At 42.1% G+C, this 22,619-nt stretch overlaps 1 protein-coding gene across 7 annotated transcripts in view; it reads right to left on the reverse strand.

The window, feature by feature from the left end:
- Window positions 1–22,619, reverse strand: part of LOC108703035 (arf-GAP with GTPase, ANK repeat and PH domain-containing protein 1-like) — a 255,703-nt gene that overhangs the window by 56,924 nt on the left and 176,160 nt on the right. For all 7 annotated transcript variants that reach the window (XM_041578782.1, XM_041578781.1, XM_018238943.2 and 4 more), the window contains one exon: window positions 920–1,024. In XM_041578782.1, the coding sequence (XP_041434716.1) occupies window positions 920–1,024 (105 nt within the window). The remainder of the gene's footprint in view (window positions 1–919; window positions 1,025–22,619) is intronic.

The raw sequence follows: 22,619 nt of genomic DNA on the forward strand, positions 1-22,619 counted from the left end.
TTCTGATGGGTCTCCGTATGCCTCAGTTATTATCACTGGTTTAGGACCAAACGAGGGTTTGCGCCCCTCTATATTTTATGTTTTTGCAAAATAGGGAGTCTATATCATGGAGGCATGGAGTGGTTAGCGGCATTTTTCTGTAAGGAGGTTTATCTACTGTAAGAAGGCAATGGCATCCATGTGAAGCTACTCGAAACAAAACTGGTTCTTTTTACAGCTGTATGCTTGGCCCATCAAGCTGTATGCAAGTGCTCTTCAATGTTCTCTCAAACTTGTTAATATTGGTACAGGATCGAATCCTAGCCCCAACCAAAGACGTATAAAATTTTATATGGTAGAGTGAATTATTTGTAAACAGCATGATTTAGAAATAAATACTACACCATAAAAATAATGACAGAATCCCTTGAAAGATCAGCAGTCTCTTAATCACAGACTCTCAAGCATTTAAAAAATATGCTTAATTTAAGGGTTTCAATGGGTAAGATAATTTAGTGCAGAAGAATAACGCAAAGGTTTCTTCATGGACTAGGCACTAACTGACAAATGACTGACTCAAGAAGCTATTTGCAAATGCGTAATCAGTATTTATACATTGAATTACTGACCAGCGGTTCTTTTTCTGAAGTCGGCCGAAGTTGCATCAAGAGGAAACTTCAGACGACTTCGGAAAACGAATCACAGCGTGTGATTAGCGCTGACGATTTTTCATTTTAGGCGGCGCAGAGTGAGGGAAGGCGTTTGGGGAGATTGCTCGTCGCAAAGACGAAGCGATTAGTCGCCAGGAGACCAAATCTCCCCAAAACACCAAGTGTGGCCTTACCCTTAAACTAATTGCAGAGTTAAAAGGCAAAATATTCAAATGGGAGGTGGTTAATTAGAGACCACCTTTAAAACAACTAAGAGGTCATGCACTCACATGTAAGCTGGGATGATATGTCAGAACTCCATTATCAGACAAGGTTACATATTTCTTCTTCCACTCTTTGTTAAGAGACTTTCCACTTCTTTTCAGTAGCATGCCCTGTAAGGAGAAGGAAATGGTAATAGGATGCAATGTAAAAACATTTATAGACAGGTTAAAATACAGACATAGATCTGAGCAAGCAAAATCTATAGACAACAATGCAATCCCAATTTAAATTTTTCTTCAGTTATACAGTGTTTAGATATTCTGTACCACTTTACAGGAATTGTTACATAAGTCCCTGCCTCAGTGGAGCTCACAAGTTAAGATCCCCATCTTGGGGTCAATTTTATTTCAAGAGATTCCCATTCAAGCGAATGCAGAGGTGATTTTGATTTTTTTTCTCCCACCTACCCAATAAGGTACAAAAGGCCAAAACATTTTGCTTGTATGTCCATCCATAAAAGAATTGAGAAATTCAATTTATCTGCACTACTACACCTGCCAGTGGACCAGTTCAATATACTGGTTAAATGTACATGCAAAATCTCAAAGATGCAATCGCCACTCAAAAAACTTTTTATCAAACAGCATACAAAGAATGTGAAACTTGCGCATAGGACTTGAATTTATTTCCCATGACAACTAGAAACATGTGGTCTGATTTAGAATAGTATTATTGTCTCCCCAACATCATATGTTGTGCCAGGTACCTTCTTTACTACAATTACAAACATTCAGAGTTGGTGGTTGTGATATCTGTAGAGGTGGCCATACACGGAGAGATCCGCTCGTTTGGCGATGTCCGAGCGGATCTCTCCCCGATATGCCCACCTTGAGGTGGGCAATATCGGGCTGATCCGATCGTGGGCCCTAGGGCCCAACGATCAGATCCTAATGAATAGTAATGGGCGGTAGGATCGCGGGGCCGCATCAAGAAATAGATGCGCCCGCGATCAGATGGGATTTTTCATCCCAACCGATCTGGCAGACTTTCAGCCAGATCTCGATCGGTGAAGCCCGTCGGGGGGGCCCCATACACGGGCCAATAAGCTGCCGACACGGCCAGCTTAGCTTCACTACAACAGTATCTTCAACCTGCAGCTCTCTATCTGTTGCATTACTACAACTTCCTGGATTAGAACGACTAGCCTTATAGGAGCTATAGTTCAGCAACAGTTTCAGAGCTTATGTTCTCTTTAAAAATGTGCAGGCCATTGCAGATACTCAGACATCAAAGCTAAAAGGAGTAAACCCTATCACTGTTCTATGCTCCCCTAACCTCCTGGAATACAGGCAATGTATATGGGAGTGAGCAGCAGCCCCAAACCTTCACAATACAGTGATCATACTCATGCATGGAAACATAGCTCAATAGCAATTATTCACTGGCAAAGATCTATTGATTGGCTTCTTCTCATAGAGCTGAGCAGTACCAGGGGCCTGAGACAGACTTGGAACAGCAATATGTGACCTGAAGGAAACAGCCATGAAACAAGAACAGATCACATGTTTCAAATACTACAGGGTATTTACACAGGAATTTCTTACTTCAAATTTGGTATAGAGACTGGAAAAAACAACTGCTACAAATGAAAGTGAGTAGCAAATGAAAGCTGGTAAATTAGATCTTGCAATAATAAAAGAGGTGGAAGTTATCCCTGCTGACTGTGCCGCTCTCTCTGGGAAACAGGTGTTTTGCATCAGCGATGCTTTTCAGCAATGCAAATGGCTGCTTCTAGTCACCGAGAACCAATAACTTTCAGTTAAGGTTGAAATGCTTTTTTTACAGGGCCCTCTGGGCAACAAAATAGGCTTCACTGCTTATGTAGATCTGCCATGGCTTGGAAGCAGTTCACCATACTTGTCCAAATCCCAGCACTCTATAGCCTTGGGGGCCTGTAGCTGTGTATTCTTCATTTAAGCAATAGACAATGCTGGGCAATAATGAAGAGAAAGATGAGCTCTATACAGGTATAGGATCCCTTATCTGGAAACCCGATATCCAGAAAGCTCCGAATTACAGAATGGCTGTCTCCCATGACTCCATTTTATCCAAATAATCCAAATTTTTAAAAACGATTTCCTTTAATAAAACAGTAGCTTGTACTTGATCCCAACTAAGATATAATTAATCCTTATGGAAGCGAAACCAGCCTGTTGGGTTTATTTAATATTTAAATGAATTTCTAGTAGACTTAAGGCATGAAGACCCAAATTACGAAAGATCCGTTATCTGGAAAACCCCAGGTCCCGAACATTCTGGATAACAGGTCCCATACCTGTACTATATTATTTGTGCAGCAAAGCAAACTGCCCAAGGAAAGAAGATTCTTTAACAGTTAGCTATATAAAAACAAACATATTAGTCTCCAAATACAACATTTTGTATGAAACAGCTTTTAAAGTTTAGACCTTCTTTAACAATTAACACAGCATGCTTTCATTTCCCTGCCAGTGCTTGACTAGAGTGGCACACAAGTGGTTAATCAGCATGGCTTATCTATTTTCCCTTGGTAATATTTTTGTTGCAGGGAGTAGGGTGCAAAGAGACACAGGTTTACACTTTTAATGGAGCTGTCAGTGGCTCCACCAGGCTCCTACTGGGCACAGTAAGGACTTGTTATTGTGGTTGCCCTATTTGCTAAACCTGAAGAAGAAGAATAAGAAGAAAAAAACAATAAAGGAATGTTGGTGGCTGGGTCATATCACCCCAGTGACCCCTCTGTCATTACCAACATCTCACCGCTGGGAGGATATCACACAGGAGATGGCTTCAAAGAGCCCTGCACAGGAGAACAGCTAATGACAAGCAAATCCAACTCAAATGCCACTAATTGGCTAAACCGCTCACCTCTCCAGAGCTCAGCAGTAATTTACAATCATAAAGAGAAGGGGGAATTTAAAAAAAAAAAAGAAAGAAAGGATCCTGCTCAGTGCCCCCACCATCCCTGCATACAATGCACATTTTCATAATGATAGGCACACATTCCAATCTGGGGCAGCTCTGGCTCTTACAATAATTTTTAAGTGGAGAGAATACAGAAAAGAGAAAAAAGGAGAGAAGTGGGGAGAAGAGAGAGGCGGGTTAAAAAAAAAAGCAAAAAGCTTTAAGGCAATAAAGGTTTTTTTCTATAACTTGTTATAGTATATTTTTGTTGCTTGAGTATTATCTGCCCACCCTCTGTCTAGGGGCCATATACTGTACTAGGGGCCATAGCAGAGTATCACTGACTGGGGGGGCACATCTGGACTTCAGGGGCACATTTCTACATTACTTACAAAATGATTTTGCCATTTCCAAACAATTGTATAAATATCCAATGTATCTTCTTTTTAAAGCAAGGCAATTACACCTAATAACACTGGTAAACCATAAAAATTACAGGAGATAATAACCCATGATATGAATTTGTGCTTGGTTTGTGGAGCCATGGGGGACTAGACAGAAATGTTGGTGGTGCTCATTTGTCTTTCTGCCCACTTCTTCTTCTCCCCAATGTGCATGAATATTCTCCTAGTTTGTCTTGTGCCTGGGCACTAAAACTCAGGGCATATGTAAAATAAAAAAACACACAAGGCAATTGTGTTTGTTTGTTAATTTGTATGTTTGATGTGTATAGCCTTTTATTGTACAACACTTTATAAATAATAAATATATAAATAAATGCCTTAAGTACCCTTCATGCCGAACAGTCTGCTGCTTGCCCAGTGGAGGGTTCGGCATGTGGTGGAATGAGTGGACAGATTATTGGGAGGGACTGGGGAAGACCCAGCAGTCTTGGTACACATAGGTATCAATGACAAAATTAGAGGAGGTGGTGAAGTCCTAAAGAACTATTTAAAAAAAACTAGGAGTAAAGTTGAGGGCGAGGACTTCCAAGGTAATTTAGATATATTACCTGTGCCACGAGCAATACTAAGAAGACAGTGGGAGCTTAGGGAGATTAATGCATGGCTGAGAGATTGGTGTAGGGAGGAGAGTTTTGGGAGAACTGGGCTGATTTCTCAGTCGGCTACAGGCACGGGATGGGCTGCACCTCAATAATGATGGTGCAGCTGTTTTGGTGGAAAAGATGGCTAGAGGGTTGGAGGTTTTTAGTAAAAGATTCAGTGGAAGACAGGTTAGATGAGATAGTGGGCAAAGGAAGGGAAAATGGGGGAGGAGATTTGATTGGGGGTACTGTTAAGAATAGGGAGGGCCACATGTCATATGTTCAATATGGTACTAGTATTTAATGTATGTTTGCAAATGCAAGTAGTCTGACTGGTAAAATGGGAGAGCTGGAGGGAAAAATTGATGTAATTGGTGTGGCCGAAACATGGCTGAATGACTGGCCAGTTAATATCAGCGGCTATACATTGTTTCGGAAGGACAGAGGCAATAGAAAAGGAGAAAGGGTATGTCTGTTTGTTAGGCAGGACTTAAAAGCATGTATAAAGGAGGAGGTTATGTTAGAAAACGAGGGGGCAAAGGTCTTATGGGTAGAGTTTTTCGCCAATTGTAAAGAGTCCAGCAAATTAATTGTAGGGGTATGCTATAGACCCTGTAAATGAGGAGGAGGAGGCTAAGCTCCTGATGCAAATAGAAAAGGCTGTTAGTTTGGGTAAAGTAGTGATAATGGGAGATTTTAATTACCCAGATATTGACTGGTCAACAGTACTGCCAGAACAGTTAATGGGAACACGTTTATAAACTTGTTGCATGACAATTTTATGGCACAGGTTGTTGAGGAGCCAACCAGAAAAAATGCTATTCTGTATATCAAATGACCCAGAACTTATAGCAAATGTGCAAGTCATTGAACCGCTGGGTAATAGTGACCATAATGGTATATGATTTAATGGTGCAAAAAAAAGTATACACTGGGGTAACAAAAACCATGAATTTCAGAAAAGCTCATTTAAGTGCCTTGAGGGCTGCCCTTCGGAGCATTGATTGGGGCATTATGTTTTCAGCTACAAAAACACAGAACACAAATGGTTGTCATTTAAAGTTATATTAAATCCTTACTGTTCTCAATTGATTCCCGTAAGGAGTAAATGTAGAAGCAGTAAGAATTACCCTATGTGGCTTAATATAGAAGTAAAAAAATTAATAGTAAAGTAGAGAAAGGCATTTAAAAACTACAAGTCTGTGAGGACAGGAGCTACATTTAATGAATATAAACACTATAATAAATGTTGTAAAACAGCAATCCGAAAGGCAAAGAAAGGAAATGAAGAGTGCATAGCGGCGGAGGCTAAGACTAACCCTAAAACATTTTTAAGTATATTAAAAGTAAAAAGATGCGGGTTCATGGCATACACCCCTGGGTTCTACGAGAGCTTAGTTCAGTTTTAGACTAGCCCCTATTTCAGATTTTCTCAGATACACTTTCATCTGGTATGGTATCTATGGATTGGAGAAAAGATGACGTCATTCCAATATTTAGGGATTACGATCTCAGCCTGGCAATAATAGGCCAGTAAATTTGACATGTGTGGTGGGCAAATTATTTGAAGGCTTGTTAAGGGATCACATTCAAAATGTTGTCCTAATGAATGGCATTATGAGCAGCATGGCTTTATCAAGGATAGATCATGTCAGACAAATTTGATTTGTTCACTTTTATTTAACTTGTTCATTAATGACTTAGGGGAGGGTATTGTAAGTAATGTATCAGTGTTTGCAGATGACACAAAATTATCCAGGCCAACTAATTCCATCCAGGATGCGGCATCCTTGCAACATGATCTTGTCAAACTGGCAATCTGGGCAGCTAAGTGGCAAATGAGATTCAATGTTGATAAATGTAAAGTCATGCACCTGGGATGTAAAAATATCCAAGCCACTTACAGTATACCTTTAATGGGACTGCACTAGGCAAGTCCATTATGGAAAAGGACCTTGGAGTCCTTGTATATAATAAACTAGCCTGTAGCAAAGTCTTGAGCTGTATTAAAAAGGGGCATAGATTCACGGGAGGAGGGCAACTAAGCTGATAAAAGGTATGGAGAATCTTAGCTATGAGGAAAGACTGGCCAAATTGGGGTTGTTCACGCTGGAGTAGAGGCGCTTAAGGGGTAATATGATAACTATGTATAAATATATAAGGGGATCATAATCATCACTCTAATGCTTTATTTTCCATGCTCTAAAGCTTTCCAGCTGACACAAGGTCACCCATTCCAATAAGAACAAAAGAGTTTCCACTTAAAAATTCGGAAGGGGTTTTTTGAAGATGTGGAATTCTCTCCCTGAATCAGTTGTACAGGCTAATACATTAGATAGCTTTAAAAAGGGGTTGGATGTTTTTTTTTAACAAATGAGGAACTATAGGGTTATGGGAGATAGCTCATAGTATCAAGTTGATCCAGGGACTAGTCCGATTGGCATTTTCCCCCTCTGAGGCAAATTGGAGAGGATTCAGATGGGGTTTTTTTTGCCTTCCTCTGAATCAATTAGCAGTTACGCGGGTTAAAATAGAGTTTAAAGGTTGAACTCGATGGACGTGTGTCTTTTTTCTAACTTACTTCTGTATATTACATGATAATTACAGGAAAAATTTACGATTTTGGGGACTGCTTGTGATGTGTGCCTTTACTACATCTATACACTGTACTGTTTTACCATACAGTATCCTTGCTATCATCATCAGATTGATTCTGCTGCCTGAATAAGCTGCCTCCCTCTAATAGTAGAAGGTAATGCTAAAACCTCAGGGTGGTCATTATCATCCACCCGTATCCACAGTCATTCCGACCCGGGGTACCTTTCAGAGATGCTCTATCACACTCCCCTCCTGCTGTCCCCTGCTCACCTCTCCCAAGGCCAACAATTAAAACGACTATTATCTTTTTGCTATCTTTTTGGTCCTTTAGGCCTGCTGTAGCTAACCCGACCTTTGTCACAGTGTGTGAGTGTGTCATTGTCCACACAAAAAACAAGCAGTACATCAGCTATGCTCTGTATGTTTCAGCCAAAGAATCGCCTTGCTCTGTTGCTATGCATCATTTCGATTTTGAATTACTATACAGTGGTATTTACCATAAGCAAATTGTGTTCTGCTTTATTCTGGCTCTCCAAAATTTGGTATAACGTGAAACCACCCATCTAAGGTCATGTCTTTTGTGCAAGACATATGGCTGCCAATTTTACGTGCATGTGTGTGTGTCAAAGGCAGTGTTTGAGCATGTTCATTTGTCTAAACCCAATTTGTATGTGTGGGATGAGGAGTTTGGGAGGGGTTGGCAGGAAAATAAAGAAGTAAATATTGGGTTTATAATGCATTTTTAAAAATCGATTGGGATGATGGGTGATAACTAGTACGTGAAGGCGTTCCATAAGACTGGATACGTAATGGGGAAAAAAACAAATGATGATCAGTTCTTATGAAGCATGAGGAGAGAAGGCGATCATGAGTGGAGCGCAGGAGATATTTATGAAGAATACTAGTAAAAGAATTATTGGGTAAATAAAGTTGAGGTTTCAGAGGTCATTATGTGAAGTGGCAACTGACTACAACTTTTTCAAATGGACCGCATTTCAGAGACTTTTGATTGCCACATAATCCAATAACTGTATTGCAAGATTTTCCAGAGAATTTACACCAGTGTTACATGAATAACTTATTTTTTTTGTAATTAAATCACTAAATAAAACTGGCCAGATTTTGTCAAATAACCAGTCTATGGGAGAAAGCACAGAAGTCATAGTGAGAGTGGTAATTGGCACAGGCTGGAAATATTTTGTGGCAGAAAGATTTAAATCCTTATGAGACTATCCTGTACATTATATTCTGTATCAGTCAACTGAAAAACACATGCTCTTTATGTATACATTGCTATGAATTCGGACAAGCATTTTGATTTTTAAAAGTCCTTAGGGAAAGAATTTTGAAGGAGCAGGTACCCCTACTCAACCTAAGCAATTTTGTGATGGTTTGAAGTTTTAGTGAGACAAAACTACAATTTCATACTGTTGCCGGCCAAACTGGAGATAGAAGTAAACACATAGTAGAGCTGCAGGCATATTGTAATTGGCAGATATTAAAACTAAAGTTACTAGAAATTAAATCTGCTTCTATAGGGCAAAATAGGAAACAATCTCCTATCTTGCTTATTTGTGGCTATGTCAACAACTTGGCATATGAGCTGGCTTTTGTAAACAGAAGCAGAAAGTAGCCGTGTGCAAGGGTTCTGTCCTGGGCTTCTATCCCCGGTGTGGCTTTAAGCACACATTTTCAGCGCAGCTCCTGCTTCCCTCATCATTAATTCCCTGTCTCCCTGTTCCCTGCTATCTGCCTCTTGTCATGAAGATGAAAGTGACATTATGCTTCTAACATTAAAATCATTTGATACACAATGTTTTACGAGAAGGACATTTAATGGCTCATTTAGCACAACAGTTATTAGATTTTAGTCAACAATTAAAGGGTGGCAGGATAAAAAAGCAGGGTCTGCTCTTTTTTCTTCTTCTTCATAATATACATCTTCACAGCTCCTTACACATGACAGCTCCGGAGCCCAGAACATGAACATTATGCTGGAGCGCAGATTGATACCATGCAGCTCAGAAGACTGAGGCATCCAATCTATAATGGGAAGCACGCGTTTGCTTATTGCTTAACTACTTGGCTGCCAAAATAGTCTGAAACTCACAGGGCCAGCACAAGGCTAATATTCAGGGTAAAGGGGGGTGGTAATTTATTTCTTGCAGTATGCACATTTGACATATTATTTTGTACCATTACACAGGATTGCATTAGGAACCTCTGTGGGTCTTCGCACAAAAAGCCCACTCCAAGAGGTTACTGCAGACTCTGCATTTTGCTGCCCCCACCTCTCCCCCCCCCGACACAATGAGCCTGATGCTGTCATTCATCTCTCGCTCTGCATCTTCACAGAGCGCACATTATCTCACATTGTTATTAGCAAATACAAATGGAAAACAAGGACAGACACATTTGTAACTAAGTGTAAGAGATCCAGCCACCCTTGGTAGTTGCAAGATGTGGAGGAGGGCTATGAAAAATCGATTTTTCAAGTTTCTCGCAATCTAACCTGCATTTTACTCTTACACGCAACTCAGCACCGAAAATCAAAACCATATCTTTCCCAGCCCTGTGCTACTTCTGTACTCTTCTATACATCAATAACTGTTAAGCAGCAATTAAGATAAGCAAATAAATGCAAACTCCCATGTTCATCTAACGAGCAGTTCTTGAGCGAGTACAATGTTAATTATCTGCAGATTGGCCAGAAAATTTTTTGGTATTACAGTCCCACCAAACAGTTCTGAGTTTATGTTATTTATCATTTCATCAAATGATGAAGCATGAAAATAGATATATATGGCGATTGGCCCTTTAGACACATGAATGTTTTGCGGTTTTGAATCGTAATTTGCAAAGTGGTTAAATACAGTAAGGAGGCAGCTGTAGAATGATTACACCTGTACAGCACATATACTGTATTTAAAGATGGAATTAGAAGCAGGCGCATAGCACTGTCTCTCTTGACCTCACCGGCCGCAGGGCATAGTCCCCTGTATGAAACCCCCCTCCTACCCTGACAGCGACAGGAGCTACCCAGAGAGCAGCTAATGGGATTAAACGCCGACTTTAATTTTAATGAACAAAGTTGCCCGTAGCAACATAAGCGGCAGCGGAGGCTCCGTTATCATTAATAAAGCCCAGACAACATTAGAGGCCCGACAACAGCACAAAATAAAACGAAAAGAAGCCCCCGGCATCCCACCTCCCGCTGGGCGAAATTGGCTGCCCAATTTTTCTTAAGTGTCCACACTATTTAGAAGGCAATTTATTAATTTTTGTCATCCATTGTCACTTTGACAGGCCATCACTTCCCCGTCCCGAACTTTACAGAAAACTAATTGAAGGACTGGCAGTATTTATGAGGGATATTATTTATCAATTACGTCTGATAATGATACTCTGCCCTGCTACCTTCTTCATCCTTCCCTGCCCCCCCTCCCAACTCCCCCCGCAGGCTTGGAATGTCCCATCAGGCAATGACAGGCACATTGTATCAGCGCATGGAGAACACGACTCGGTGAAAATTGGGATCACTTATCAGATACTCCTCTCCATGATTCTGTTTTCACATATGAAACCTTTTAGCATCTTCTTCAGCTCTCATCTTTCCTGGGCCTGGCACTTAAAGAAGATATGTTCATGTACCAAAAATGTCTTATTTAGTCACATACATTAGTAAACCCTTGTGGAACGATACTTTGACATATTCTAATTTTGCTTTTATATGCAATGTTACAGTCGCATCATTTTTATACAAGGGTTCCTATGCTGGATGCCCAAATGCAATTGAAGGATCAACAGCCTGCAATCATGCATGAGTTATTCAGATAAAATGTCTAGTGCTGGCTAGTTTACAATAGTGTCAGATATTGCAATTTGGGAGAGGCTATTTAAATATATAAATATAAAATATTTATCTTTTCTCTGTAATAATCAAACAGTACATTGTACTAGACAGTAACCAAGCTACATAAATCCACAGTGGTGGATTGGGTTTATTTAATGTTTAAATGTTTATTAGCAGATTTAAGGTAAGCTGAAAGAATCATCAGGTACCTCTGTATATAAATATATAAGCCCTTTTATATATGGATATTAGAAGTAACTTTTATACAGGTCATTGAATAAGCACCATTTATAAAAGTGTATATAGATATACCCTGTATAGATTATATCTATATTGTGACTTCTATTGTAAAGGTGGCCATAGACGCAAAGATCCGCTCGTTTGGCGACATCGCCAAACGAGCGGATCTTTCCCCGATATGCCATTAACGAGCATGGCTACATCGGGGGTAATCTGAACGCTCGGCCGTATGGCCGAACGGTCCGATTACGATGCGCAATGGGCTCCGATGGGATCGGTCAGGTCAAAATCAAACCTGTCCGATCGACCAAATGACCGATCTCCGCCGGACGAAAGATGTCGGCACTCTCCACACACAATCTGAAAATCGAACGAATCCTCGATTCGTACGATAGGAGCTGTGCGTCTATGGCCAGCTTAAGTTCCAAAGTAAAAAAGGGAACTAAAGTACACTTACGGCCTTTTCAGTAGTCTAAACTACATAAAGGAATACTAAAGCCTAACTAGAGAAGTAGGCTATAAATGTTGTACATTAAGTTCAGCAATGCCAGCAACTTCAGCAGTGCCAGCAACTAAACAAAATCATTGCTGCCTAAATGTTGGGAAACCCTCAGTCATTAAAATAATTTACTGGATGCCCTGGGATTAGAGGAATGAGCAGTGTCACACATCAACACTCCAACGACATATTTACTTGGACAAGGTGTTTTATGGGCAATTTGAATATTAAAGAAAAATATAACTTCTGGTCTGTGAACCCATTTTAAATGCTCAGATGGAAGTAATATCATGAAAATATATATTTTTATTTTAACAATGATGCATTGCCCTACTAGCTCCATACAAGTAAGCAATTGGCAGCTTGAGAAGGACACTTTTTTTTTTTAAAGATGTTTATTTCTGGTTTTTAAAACACACAACAAAACAGACACATACAAGGCTGTGCACCGAGACATCATCACATGTACAGATCAGTATCAAAGCATATGTAGATCAGGCAAAAAGAATCCTATCCACTATCGTGGCGATTCTGGGAGTGAGATACCGGGATTGGCATCAACCCAGGAAGCCCAAATTTTATCAAACTTTGTGGGTGAACCTCTGGCAATGTAGGTCAATTTAATAAGTGGTAGCGTGTTATTTATCAATTCCCGCCACTGTTTAATATTGGGAGGGTATGGACTCATCCACTTCATCACCACCAGCTTTTTGGCATAAAAAAGTGTAGCCCGTAAAAGATTCCTGGTTTTGTTTAGAGGCACCAGCTCCTCCACCACCCCCAAGAGACACACCAGCGGGGATTTTACTCCCGGGAGGTCAAGATTTTGGCTTAAATATTGGACAACCGCTGACCAAAAGCGAGAAACCACCTCACATTCCCACACCATGTGAAAGAATCCTGCATTGAGGGTTTGACATCTATGACATTTTCCATCCACCGACCTACCCATTTGTTTCAATATAAGAGGAGTAATATATAGTTGGTGTATAGCCTTAAATTGTATCATTTTGTCCCGAGTGGATATCAAGGACCCATATATACTCCCTGTAGCTTCCTCCCATTGCTCATGATCAAGTTCTGGGATGTATTGAGACCACTTAGGATAGGACTTGGTAAATGGGTCTATCTTTGGATCCAGAAGTAGCCTATATACATCCGAGAGCAGTTTCTTGGTCTGTGGATCCCATAGTCTAGATTCAAGTTTCGAGCTTACCCAAGTGATAGTTAAGGAACCAAATTGAGCCTTAAAGGCATGTCGCAATTGCAGATAGCGATAAAGTTGGATGGTAGGATTGAGTAACTTCCCACGCAAGTGTTCTAAAGACATGAACAACTCTCCACTGACTAGGTCACCAATATGTCTGACGCCCAAGTTCGGCCAGTACTGGAAATCTGGCAAACTGTGGAAATGAGGGAGATCAGCATTCTTCCATAGAGGAAGTTTAGGAGAAATATGTGAGGGGGGCAGATCTACAGGTTTATATCGTTTCTTCCATAAGCGTATGGGGAGTGTCATAACCTCTGGTAAGTGAGGGGAGTCTTTGAGACGCGTGTATGGGGCATTGCGAAGAGCTTCCAGTGAACCTATGATGGATGCCTGTAGTAGAGTAGCGGGATTATCAAGGTCTGAGTGAAACCAAGAGTGCAGGTAGGAGATTTGGCCAGCTAGATAATAGTTTTTAATATTCGGGAGTGCCAGACCACCTTTTTCAGTTGGCGCTGTCAGTAATTTCAATGACATACGTGGGATCTTATTATCCCAGATAAATGATGTAATACTCGAGTTTAGTTTCCTAAAAAAGACATCAGGAATTGAGATCGGGGAGTGCAATAGAGGGTATACCAGCTTGGGCAAGAAGATCATCTTAAATAAGTTGGAGCGACCCCAAATAGTCAGAGGTAACTTGAGCCATTGGACGGCGGCCCGATTAAACTTTTGCACAGTCGGTTCTAGGTTGTTTGCAAGATATTGGGAATGGTCCTGCATGATAACAACGCCCAGGTATTTAAATTTAGACACCCAACTCAATCCACTTACTTGTCCACTCGGGGTGTCCCCACCCAGAGAAAAAAGCGAGGATTTAGATTTGTTGACTTTTAGCCCACTAATGTCTCCAAATTCAGTCAGAACCGTCAGAGTCACTTCCAGAGACCTATCCTTGTCCGCTAGGAACAGAATAACATCGTCCGCGAAAAGAGCGATTTTATCCTCAAGTCTGCCTATTAGTAAGCCTTTAATCTCCTGCGTCCCACGAATCTTGAGAGCTAGCGGCTCTATCACCAGAGCAAAAAGCAGTGGCGATAGGGGGCAGCCCTGCCTCGTACCTCTTTCAAGAATAAATTGGGGGGATAGTATCTCATTGACCCGTATCTGGGCCATTGGCTGTTTATACATGAGACGTATCCAATTAATGAAGTTGGGACCCACTCCAAATCGTTCCAAAACCCGCCAAAATAATTAATCAGAGAAATAGGACGGTAAGAGTCCCAACGTGACATGTCTTTCCCGTCCTTCGGGATCAATGTGATCAGAGCAGAATAAAATGAGTCGGGGAGAGTGTCAGCCTCCCAGGCAGCAGCATAGGTGTCTTTTAATTTGGGAACAACCGTCTCTAAATGTAACTTATACCAGGCCGCCGGCAGGCCGTCTGGCCCTGGGGTCTTTTGGGGAGGTAAACTGAGAATTGTGTCCCTAATTTCAGATTCAGTCAGGGGGTCGTCCAAAAATGCCCTTTGATCTTGGTCCAAGCTAGGAAAGGGTAGCTCCTCTAAGTAAAGGTCTATCACAGCCGTAGATGTATTTTGGCTTTTAGAGTATAAGGTTTTGAAATTGGTGGCAAACTCAGCTGCTATGTCTTCGGGATCAGTAATTTGAATACCTTGGGCCGTCATGAGATGTAGTACTGGAGAGGAGGGGGCAGTAAGCTTAGCCAAATGGGCCAAAGTTTTGCCATTTTTATCCCCTAAATCAAAGGATTTCTGTGCACTATACAGCAGCCTTTTCCGAGTAAGAGCAGTATACAAAATAGCTAAGTTTCTTTGTGCAGTTTGCAAAGCTTCTTCAGTTGTGGCACTCTTGCCCTGCGCGAACATCTGTTCGGCCTCTTTAACAGCCTTTTCAGCTAGTTCAACCAGAACTTTCTTATCTTTCCTGGACATATTAACGGCTGATATAACATCCCCCCTAGCAACCGCTTTAGAAGCTTCCCAAGTTATAATAGGGTTCGCGGATCCCACATTCAGATCCCAGAATTCTTTGTATTTCTGAATACAATGGTCAGCTACTATGTCATCAGTCAGCCATAGGGGAGAAAGCCGCCATATTCTATGTTTCGAGTTAGGCCCAATCCGTACCTCAACTAGCAGGGGAGAGTGGTCCGAGTGTGACCTAGGCAAGTACTTTAAGTCCACCACCAGTTTAACAAAATCAGCAGTCGCTAGTGCTAAGTCTATTCGTGACAAAGAGGCGTGACTCGCCGAGTGACAAGAGAACTGGGTAGCAGTGGGGTATTTCCCCCTCCACACGTAAGAGCCAATCCCTCCATCCATTGAACCAGGTGTGGAGTGGCTGCATCAGAGCCACTAGACCGAACAATAGCCAGATTGGTCGTTGCATTAAAGTCCCCAAGTATGCATACAGGGTCCGGGGGGAGCCCAACCAGTTTCTGTGAGACTAAGTTCAGTAATTCAATATTGAAGGAGGGAGGGACATAAATGTTAATTACAATTATAGGGGGTTATTCAATTTACAATGGAGAATTATATACCTTCCGTGAAAATCTGTTTGGATAGACAAAAACTCAAATGCCGTATTTCTCCTAACGAGAATAGTAACACCTCTGGAATGTGTAGAGAAAGGAGCATGATACGCGTGCCCCACCCAGTACCTTTTCAAAGCCAGGAGCTTCTGCCCCGTGAGATGTGTCTCCTGTAATAACGTAAGGTCAGGCCTGTATTTATGAATATAGTCCAAAATGAGTGCCCGCTTAAATTTCGAGTTTAACCCCCGAACATTCCAGGACAGCAATTTGATATTAGCCATTGGACCAAACGGTATCACAGGGACAGGATAACATATCATGCATAGGAATCCAACAGTAAAAGCATATCAGTAGCATGGACTCGCATTCAAAAGTACAGACAGGGAAAAGTATATACTCGGTGCACAACCAGAACATCACATAGACATTAACAATACCCCAAAAACCCCCACCCTGCCCATCCCCCCAACCTGGGTGGGCCTTATACCCCGAACTGTTCCAAATTGCAGGAAACGTCGTCAAGAGAAAAAACAAAAAGGAAAAAAAATGCAGATCCTCTCCCATGGATGTTTAGTTTATTATGTAGACAGTCACCGGAAAGGGGGTCAATGTATGACTAGCAGATAAGTCCCGGCCAGAGCACAGCAAATAGTGTGCGTGAGAGAAATAGGTAGTAAAGGAGGTAGATATTAGGCCAAGGTGAAAAAAAAAAAAAAAAAAAAAAAAAAAAAAAAAAAAAAAAGGGGAAAAAAAAACCTCCAGCAACCATGCCAGCTATTCCGAACAAACTGAAACTTATAGATGGCTGGGTACTACATCCAGCAAAGTAGCCACAGCCACAGTAGAAATGGCTCCCGAGGGGTATAGCGAAATCCACGGTTGTCTCAGACCGCATCATGCCCCTAGTCTAAAAATTGTACATTACCAGTAATCCGGGGAACCAGGTGAGGAGCCAACCCAATAAAGGGCACTGAACGAGCATAGAATCCGCTGCGTGGATCGCCGGATACCAGTAGCGAAGCTGCACAGGCAATGGTACCCGAGCTGGGACAACATTTTGAAGGAAAGACCTCGGGGGGAATGTGGTACCCGTCATAGATTAACAAAGTCTTTGCCACAGTCCAACTTCAGGAGTCGTAGTAGAAGTGAGTTACTGTGAGTGGGTACAATCCAGCAGGACCATCAATAGTATCGCGTAGTAACCAATCAGCTGGATACCGCGAAGCGTGTCGATACAAGGATATCCCAATTCCACACAGATGCTCACCATCGCAGCAATACTGTAACATGTAGGGCTAGCCCGCCGGGAGGAAGCAAGAATGTGTAGCAGAGAAGTCACTCAGTTGAGCCGCGTTAGTAGCCTACTTAATGCATCCATTGTTGTTGGCAGGACGCAAATTAGTCGACATGCTGCGTCCATGTTAGTCATGCGGTGTGCTTCGTCTGGGGGGTCGCCCGATATTTTGGAGCATGAGCCAGCGATCCGCCTCCCCAGGGGTCAAAAAGAAATGTGTGCGTTCTTCGTACACCACCCGCAACCTCGCTGGATAAAGCATCGCGTAGGGTAGCCCAGCGGCCCGGAGCCGTTTTTTGACATCCAGGAACAAAGCGCGTTGCTTCTGTACTGCTGGGGAATAGTCCGGAAACAAAGCAAGTTTTACGCCATTCATGGTCAATTGTCCCACGCGCCGTGCTCCAACCAGTGCTGCGTCACGATCCCTGTAGTTAAGGAAGCGCATAATAAATGGCCGAGGAGGGGCCCCCGGGGGCAAGGGTCGCGTGGGTATGCGGTGGGCTCTCTCTATCACCAGCATGGGAGAGAAGGTGGTATCGCCCAACGTGGTTTTTAGCCAGCTTTCTGCAAACGCTTCAGGGGACTTACCCTCGCTTTGTTCCGGTAGGCCCACAAGTCGCAGGTTATTCTGCCGGTTGTGGTTTTCCAGATCCTCGGCTCGCTCGGTAAGCAGCACTAACTGTCGCTGCAGCTCCGTGATGTTATTCGGCACAGGCGCCAGCGTGTCTTCAAGCGATGTGATGCGTGTTTCGGCCTCCGTAGTTCTATCCCGCAAATTCTGCAGGTCCTGTCGCAGTAGCGATATATCAATCTTTATAGTTTCTAGATGGGCGGTAGTCGACGAGTGTGCGCTGGTTATAGCCGTTAATAGCTCAGTATTGGAGGGTTCAGCAGGCCGCTGTGGCGCCTCAGCCATATCTGCTGGCGGGGAGGCCTGGGCGGCGTCCTGATCACCCGCGTGGTCGGCGTCAGGCTGGGAAGATTGTAGATATTTATCCAGTTTGTTCGTTCCCTCCGCCTTGGACCGGTTGGTATGTTTCCCCATACTCTCCGACACCTGTATCAGTTGGCAAAGCCGCAAAATAAAGTGACTATCTTGCTCAGGATCAGTAATGAGAGAGGAGCCGCTCAAAAACCGGACTGTTCAGATCGCCATCTTGGACACGCCCCCGAGAAGGACACTTTTAAAGGAAGGTGCTAAGAATAAGACTGCATGTCTGTATGGAGGCATATATCTGAACTGTTTCTGGGACAAGGGTTTTTTTTTTTTACTTGTTGATTGATGTGCCTCAGTGAATGTTGTGTATTCACTGATTAAGTTACCCTATGTGACCCACTGTGTCATAATGTCATGTGATTTGCACTTTTTTGGTTACTGTAACATGTGGATAGACATTTGCAAGTAGGTCTTCACATTTCTGGCAAATACACCATCATTTTCCTGCATAGGAAATTTGCAAACATTCAATGGTTTTTAAATATCTATCAATTATTAAGTGACTGTGCCCTTTTGCCCAAAAGAGCCTTGTGCTGTCCTGCGCCTGTTACATGTTAATGAGGATGCAATACCACAAGCAATAAGTCATGGTTCCATGGTTGTGACATTAGACGATGGCAAAAGCAAGATAAAAGGGAGAAAAGAGCACCAAAGATAACAAAATAACATTGTGGTCCGAAGAAAAGATGACATAGCAGAGAGCTATGCTGATGGAACCAGGAGAGGGAGTAGAGTTTGTGGAGATAAAGTTCCCTAATCACAGAATGATCAGTCAAAGCTTGAGATTCTTACTTTAATGTGTAAGTGATACGGCCAGAGGCAGAGACATGCTGAATGGGGCTCATCTGGAGTGGCTTTGTTAGTCGGAATGAAGCAGGAGATGGGACTGCAGGTGGCCTTTGTAACAAGGGGATGCTGGTTTCGGGAGGATCAGGTCTGATGGACTCCAAACTTCGGGGGTCTTTTGTTGGGAGATGTCAGCAGAACATCAGGCCAGGCTGTGAGTGACACGGGGGGACACGGGGGGACTGAGAAGAGGAACTATCACTGAAATAAATCTGAACCTCTTCAATTGGTTACCTCCTCAGGCTAATCCATCACCCCCCTAGGGGACACAGGGAGGGGACATTGACCAGACCCAGCCATAGATAAGTACATAGAGCCTGCAGTACAAGGACAGAGAAGGGCAGGCCCCAGGGATTCAGAGACAGATATGGTGATAAAAAAATCTTCCGTACAAGCATGTTATCTGATGACGGTTCTGGGTAATTAATTATAAACTCAATTACCTAACGCTTACTTCAGCACTCTCATTAAGAGATAAAGCTTGGCTCCCTATTACATTTTCTGTTTCACACAGCAGAGGGATGCTGAGGCCACAGCCTGCAGAAAAAAGGGATGCACAATATACAGGCAGAGGGAAAGAAGGAGCATGGGCCAATAGCATACAGTTTAGTAAGAGAGTGCCTTGCAAGACTATTCACACCACTAACCAATTTTCCAAGAAATAACACACTGTCCAGTCCTGAAATGCAAAAGTTATTTTTGAATGCCATTTATGCAACAGCATATTTAAGATTAAAGTTTAATATTCAATTACTGGTTGCTATGAGTTACTATATCCATGCAAAAATGACTCTGTAAGTCATGCAGGGGCCATTTTCCACCTGTGCATTTCAAATCCCCCCAACATTTTGAACAAGCTCAGATTTTCTGGGAGAGAACGGACAGTCCTCGTGCTATCCGCAATTTCCTTTTTCAATCAATGGGAGACAGCAGGGGTAGTGTGTGTGGAATTTCTCCTCCAGTTCAAATACTGCTGGAGAAGGAACAGTCCCATGTGGGCATGAAGAAGTTAGAAATCAAGTTTATACATTAGAGAAGGGGTACAACGCTGTTTCCATGTGCTTGGATGCCATAACTGGCACTGCTGATTTAATTGTTAGCAAGAGAAAGCTTCTTCAAAATGTAAAGACCTAGAAAAATACTTTCTTGTAAGAAAAAACACAGAGAGGCCAATGATCACTTTGCAGTTACTACAGAGTTCAGGGGTAAACATGCATTAGGCACCCATAGTAGAAGCTGCATAACCCTGGCCTGTATAAAAGTGTGACACTTAAAGGGATACTGTCATGGGAAAAAATTTTTTTTTTTTAAAACGCATCAGTTAATAGTGCTGCTCCAGCAGAATTCTGCACTGGAATCCGTTTCATAAAAGAGCAAACAGATTTTTTTATATTTAATTTTGAAATCTGACATGGGGCTAGACATATTGTCAGTTTCCCAGCTGCCCCCAGTCATGTGACTTATGCTCTGATAAAATTCAGTGACGCTTTACTGCTGTACTGCAAGTTGGAGTGATATAACCCCTCCCTTTCCCCCAGCAGCCTAACAATAGAATAATGGGAAGGTAAGCAGATAGCAGCTCCCTAACAGAAGATAACAGCTGCCTGGTAGATCTAAGAACAGCACTCAATAGTAAAATCCAGGTCCCACTGCGACACATGCAGTTACATTAAGTAGGAGAAACAACAGCCTGCCAGAAAGCAGTTCCATCCTAAAGTGTTGGCTCTTTCTGAAAGCACATGATCAAGCAAAATTAACTGAGATGGCTGCCTACAATACACTTGCTGGTTCAGGAATGAAATCTTATATCGTAGAGTGAATTATCTGCAGTGTTAACTAGAAATAAAAACTACATCATAAAAATCATGACAGAATCCATAAGAACCAATTGCTATGGGCATACTGATAAACTATAAGGCAGAATGGCTGCTACAATATACAATAAGATACTGCAAAGGAACCTCTCTCAGTCTGAAGCTTCCCAGAGGAAGGCTTTTTGCCAGAAAAGCCATGCAACCCCATTCAGGTCCCTTGTACAGCATATCTCTATTGATGATTAGTAAACATGGGATGGAAGGGTTGTGCTCATTACAAGTTAGTGCATGGCGTGCTGCATATAATGCTGGCTGTAGGACAGCGTCCCACCTCACTTCCTTAAGCACAACGCAACAGGAGCGGTCCCTCCTCCGTGTCCTTCTTGCAGGAGTCCTGATGGCAGGTCGTTAGTATTCACGGGAATAATTAGGGCTGCAGTTAATTTCATTAGAGGCATTGCTGCTAAATGAAGCAGATTATGAGACACCTTTTTATTACAAGCTGTGAAATTACAGCCTGTCAGCTGCCAATTGCAGAGTAAAACAAATGAATTACAGTGTAAATAACGCAGGAGGAAGGAAGCCTCTGTGCCATGCAATAAGTGGAAACTGCATCTCTTTAGGAGATCGGTTATCTAATGTATGTATGTGATAAACAGGAACAAATGGAGATTTTATTTTAGTATGGAAGAAGTGCGACTTTCAGGCAAAGATTATTCACAGCAGATTCACTAATGATCTATGAAAATAGTACTCACTATCCTACAGCATCGATGGGTCTAAATTTGACATAAAAGCCATTATTACTCCTAATCAGTCATTAGCGGATGCGTGCTTCTTACAGTGGGGCACTCTCCTTAATTTGCATGATTACATCTTTGCCCTTTAGCGCACTACCTCCTCCTTCTCATGATGTGATCACGAAATACACAACTTGTCTTTTAACTGCCTGTTAGTGAACAACATGGCTGGTGGAGAAATACAGGCTCACAGAGTTATAACAAAAGTGATTTTTCCCCTTCACAATCAAAACTCTGCTGTTTTGATCATAGCATTTACTGGTAACAAAACAGAAGACTTGGGGGGCAACAACCATATCATACTGAAAGCCTATGGAAACCTTTCAGATGAGGACAAATTCAACATGCCAATGTGGTCCTTGACCAGTGGGATTTTTAAACCTGCCCTTTAGACAACTGGACAATATTCTACCAGATATCAGTCAGGGTGGCCAGGCTTGTACACAGCTTTTATCTGTATACAGCCATCTTAAAGGACTTGTTCAGTATAAAAATAAAAACTGGATAAATAGATAGGCTGTGCAAAATGAAAAATGTTTCTAATATAGTTAGTAAATGTAATGTATAAAGGCTGGAGTGACTGGATGTCTAACATAACAGAACACTACTTCCTGCTTTCAGCTCTCTTGGTTTCCACTGATTGGTAACCAGACTTGAGGGAGGACCACATGGGTCTTAACTGTTGCTTTTGAATCTGAGCTGCATGCTGAGGATCAATTGCAAACTCACTGAACAGTTATGTCCCAATGTGCCCCACCCCCCTTAAAAACTAACTCAGAGTTAGAGAGTGGCAAAGCAGGAAGTATTGTTCTGTTCTGTTAGACATCCAGTCACTCCAGCCTTTATACATTACATTTTTGGCTAACTAACTATATTAGAAACATTTATTATTTTTCACAGCCTATCTATTTAAGCAGTTTTTAGTTTTACACTGAACTGTTCATAAACACACATACAAAATACTGGTTTAAGTGCTGCACTGAGATAGTGTTGACCTTCCAGCTTATACCACTGACACAGTCTGACTTCCCTAAATGCTGAGTTGTAGTTTAGCAACAGCTGCAGACCCTTT

The sequence above is a fragment of the Xenopus laevis genome, chromosome 9_10S (genome assembly GCF_017654675.1).
Source record: "Xenopus laevis strain J_2021 chromosome 9_10S, Xenopus_laevis_v10.1, whole genome shotgun sequence".
Classification (NCBI taxonomy): domain Eukaryota; kingdom Metazoa; phylum Chordata; class Amphibia; order Anura; family Pipidae; genus Xenopus; species Xenopus laevis.